This window comes from Ochlerotatus camptorhynchus, unplaced genomic scaffold (genome assembly GCF_037179485.1).
Source record: "Ochlerotatus camptorhynchus isolate MF236.1 unplaced genomic scaffold, CSIRO-AGI_Acam_v1.1 ptg000457l, whole genome shotgun sequence".
Taxonomy (NCBI): domain Eukaryota; kingdom Metazoa; phylum Arthropoda; class Insecta; order Diptera; family Culicidae; genus Ochlerotatus; species Ochlerotatus camptorhynchus.
Genome location: NW_027040943.1, coordinates 552,712 through 556,583, shown reverse-complemented (window position 1 = coordinate 556,583; position 3,872 = coordinate 552,712). Strand labels below are relative to the sequence as shown.

Below are 3,872 nucleotides of genomic sequence, written 5' to 3'. Positions count from 1 at the left end.
TTAAGAAGTTCAGTTCATAGCAGTATTACAATCGCTTTAATCAGTAGTAATTTCATAAAGATATACCAACGTTTAGTCACCGTACCAAAATCCAAATGAATTGCATCAAATATATAGGTAGACAACTACATCCACTCACCGACTTGCCAGTCACTTTGAGCGACATTACCCCAATGAAGAAATGAGAAAGAGAACACGCAAACATCTATTTAAAAACCAGTTTATCTCTCACTTGGACTCGCTAGTTCAATCAACCTATTATAAAGCCGCATCTTATCATCCACAGCCAGCACCTACTTTAGTCTCTCATTGCACTCGCAGAGGAACAGTTTTCAGTTGTTATGTGATGGCTTCCAGTGCCAGTATTGATAATTCGAACGATCCAAATGTGATCTACGGTGGACCACTTCCAGCCAGCTTTAATCGCGGATGTCATTCGCTGGGAGAGCTGATCATTCAGGAACTATCTCGAGACCCCGGCAAGATAGCGCTCGTCAACGGGGTCACCTCGCTACAACTGAGCAATGGAGGCATTCTGGAGCAATCGTTGGCCATTGCAGGCTACCTGGATGAGCTGGGAGTCACCAAGAATGATGTCGTTGCGGTAGTTAGCGAAAATCGGTTTGAATATCCGATTGCGGTCTATGCTGCGCATTTCTTGGGAGCAGCTGCAGCATTATTCAATCCAGGCTATACGGAACGTACGTTTTATTATCTTATCTATCTGTCACGATAATAGGAGGAGATGAACTTAGTTTTGCTTGTTCTAATCTTTTGATAGGTGAGATGGAGCATGCTATCAGATTGGCGAAACCGAAAGTCATCTTTGTTTCGGCGCATGCTAATCTTACGGTACAGAAGGCATGCATCCGAGTTCGGAGACCGGTCAAATTTGTACATTTTGATAACGGCCCTAAAGGGCGAACCTGGCAGGAATGCTTGGAAAACTCCAATCGTCGTTTCAAGCTGGGTACATTTGTTCCTGAACCATTGAACGTGGAAGAACATGTAGCGCTGATCGTTATGTCTTCTGGGACAACAGGACTTCCGAAGGGTGTGCAGATTACGCAACGTAACATTTTCACTACATGCTACTTCATGGAGTAAGTATGCGAAATTTGAATTCGAGCATAATCTGATTTGTGGACTATTTCAGAACACTCTTGGAGAAAATCGGAGCCGGTCAAGAGGAATTGGTTGCAGTGGACATCCTACCATGGTTTCACGTTGCTGGCGGAGTCACTATGATGAACTGCATACTCAACGGAATGCGACTGGTATTCTTGACCAAGTTCATTCAACGAACCTACTTAGCCTGCATCGAACAGTACCGGCCCAACACGTTAAACATGGTTCCACCAATCGCCGTTTTTCTAGCCAAAAACCCCATGGTAGACGAGTACGATCTGTCCTCCGTCAAAACCATCATCAGCGGAGCAGCTCCCCTGAGTCGAGAGGTTGAAAACTTAATTCGATCACGTTTGAAGGTTTCATCGATTCGCCAGGCTTATGGCATGAGTGAAACTACATTGGCAATCTTGGCCCAAATTGACGCTGAAAACAAACCAGGAAGCGTTGGTAAGCTCCGCGAAGGACAGTGGGCCAAGGTGATCGATACGGATACGGGCCGCACTATGGGACCATACCAGAATGGTGAACTCTGCTTCAAAGGCACCTTGATCATGAAGGGTTACATTGGCCTAGAAGAAGCCATCGACCGAGACGGGTGGCTGCGAACCGGAGACATTGGATATTACGACAATGAACGGGACTTTTTCATCGTTGATAGACTGAAGGAGCTGATCAAGTACAAAGCATTCCAGGTTCCACCAGCCGAGTTGGAAGCAGTTTTGCTGTCACACCCGAAAGTGAAGGATGCAGCCGTAATCGGTATACCGGAGGAGAAGGTTGGAGAATTGGCCATGGCTTTCGTAGTGCCTGCCGATGAAGCACAAGTCAGCGAACAGGAGATCATCAAGTTCATGAACGAACAAGTATCGGTACAGAAGCGACTTCACGGAGGTGTTCGATTCATCAAGGAAATCCCCAAAACAGCTAGCGGAAAAATTTTGCGGCGAGCTCTCCGCGAATTAGCTAAAAGCAAATCAAAGCTCTAATCTTACCTCTAATACGGATTTTAACCATAAGCCACCAGAACCAAATATCCACTAATTTGCAAATTGAGCGCATTTGTCCTTTCCCAAAATTTGGAATTGCTTCCTTTCAGTAGAAAGTAAAGTAATTAACAGTCCTACGCAGAAACTGTGAAACTAACCACCGGCAATCATGGAAACGGAAATCTCCCTACAATTGCCACAAATTCCCCACGTCAAAACGGAGGCGGTACCACCCAAAGAAACATCTCGCCACACAAATGGACCGTAAAAATGCTTTCTTCTTGATGAAATTGTACGAAAACCATTTACCTACTTCTGCCAACTCAGACCACCACTCCTGCCAGTCAGCCAGTCAGTCAGTCATTCAGTCAGTCAACTGGCAAGAGAGTGTAAATGCGGTGACGTTGATGGCGATGATGATGATGATGATGATGATGATGATGACGGAGGGGATGATTGCCTTCGTAGTTTCCGGAAAATTCCAACATCATTTTGAAATAATTGTTCAGATGGATTCCTATCGTACCGGAGCGGGGAATAATGTTTTTGCTCGAGTTAATTATGCTCTTATGATAATAATGAATTCGTTGGTAGGTTGGAATGGATTGACTGCTGGAATGAACTTCCTGCCTTTTTATACTATACAATGTTGGTGGAAAACTAAAATTTTCCACATCCGATTGGTTATCGTTGCCTATTTCAATATCTTATGGATAAATTTTCAAACATCATGAAGTTTGACATCCATCGCAAACATGCTTTTATTCAGGCTAGAATCATATCACTTCAGCGTCTAAAACCAACGAGGTTCTCATGTTTTTGATGTAATTGATGAGTTTTAGTCCAGGCTTAAATAATGTTTCAAGGCAAATCATGAGATTTTAAACTCATCTTTATAAAGGGGTAGCCGAGTTGGAACCCGTTCCCTGGATAATCGTAATCTAAGTTCCATGACTTCAAATTGTCACCCAGGGATGCCAGATTTGAAGACATTTGAATATTTGTGAAAACATTTTGTTTTCGAAGACATTTTGAAGACATTTAATGTTATGTGAAGACTTTTGAAGACATATGCTGATATTTGAAAATTAAAGTATATTTTGGGACACACAATTCAAGCTTTTTTCTTACAACATAATATTTTTGTGGAGCATTTGAGCACTTTTATATATGCATGAAGATGCTCTTGTCTGAGCAAGTATCTCAGCGTCTCCCTTTTGCCTTGCACCATACACGCTCTCTGTATATAATATCAAGTATCTATGTACTTCACTCACCCAACCGAGCGACGAGCGATGTGGAACGAACACAATGGAACACACAACAGCTCGAGGTCACGCACTCTGCGCCAGCGATGCCATGTATCCTCATTTTTGTACCTTTTTCAAATATTATGTAACGCTAAAAAGTGGATTTTCTAATACCCACCCCCTCGTCGTGCACTTCCACCTAATACATAGCGTTTAAGCGAAGACATCATATCAAGAAGACTGGCAACTTTGCCAGAATCCAAGCGACAGATACAATAGCGCTGCGCTTGAGTGAAGGTGGAAGCAACGCATAGAAAAATGAGCAAATACACAAACCTTTCCTCTGAGGATGTAATCTTTGCTATCAAATTCGTTCGAAGCATTTACCTTTGAGCGGCAGATGACGCGATTGTACCTGACTCATAGCGTTCGTATGAGAAAATGGAAGAGTTGCCAGTCTTCTTGATTGGTTGTCTTCGGTTTAAGGCACTGCCGGAGTACTCCC

At 43.3% G+C, this 3,872-nt stretch overlaps 1 protein-coding gene across 1 annotated transcript; it reads left to right on the top strand.

Annotated features, from left to right (window-relative positions):
* The first annotated feature begins 276 nt into the window (after positions 1 to 276).
* LOC135712112 (luciferin 4-monooxygenase-like) lies at positions 277 to 2,886 on the top strand. The gene is made up of 3 exons (XM_065235087.1): positions 277 to 701; positions 782 to 1,103; positions 1,157 to 2,886. The coding sequence occupies exons 1-3, from the start codon at positions 347 to 349 to the stop codon at positions 2,115 to 2,117; spliced, it is 1,638 nt and encodes a 545-aa protein (XP_065091159.1). The 5' UTR covers positions 277 to 346; the 3' UTR covers positions 2,118 to 2,886.
* Positions 2,887 to 3,872: the final 986 nt, after the last annotated feature.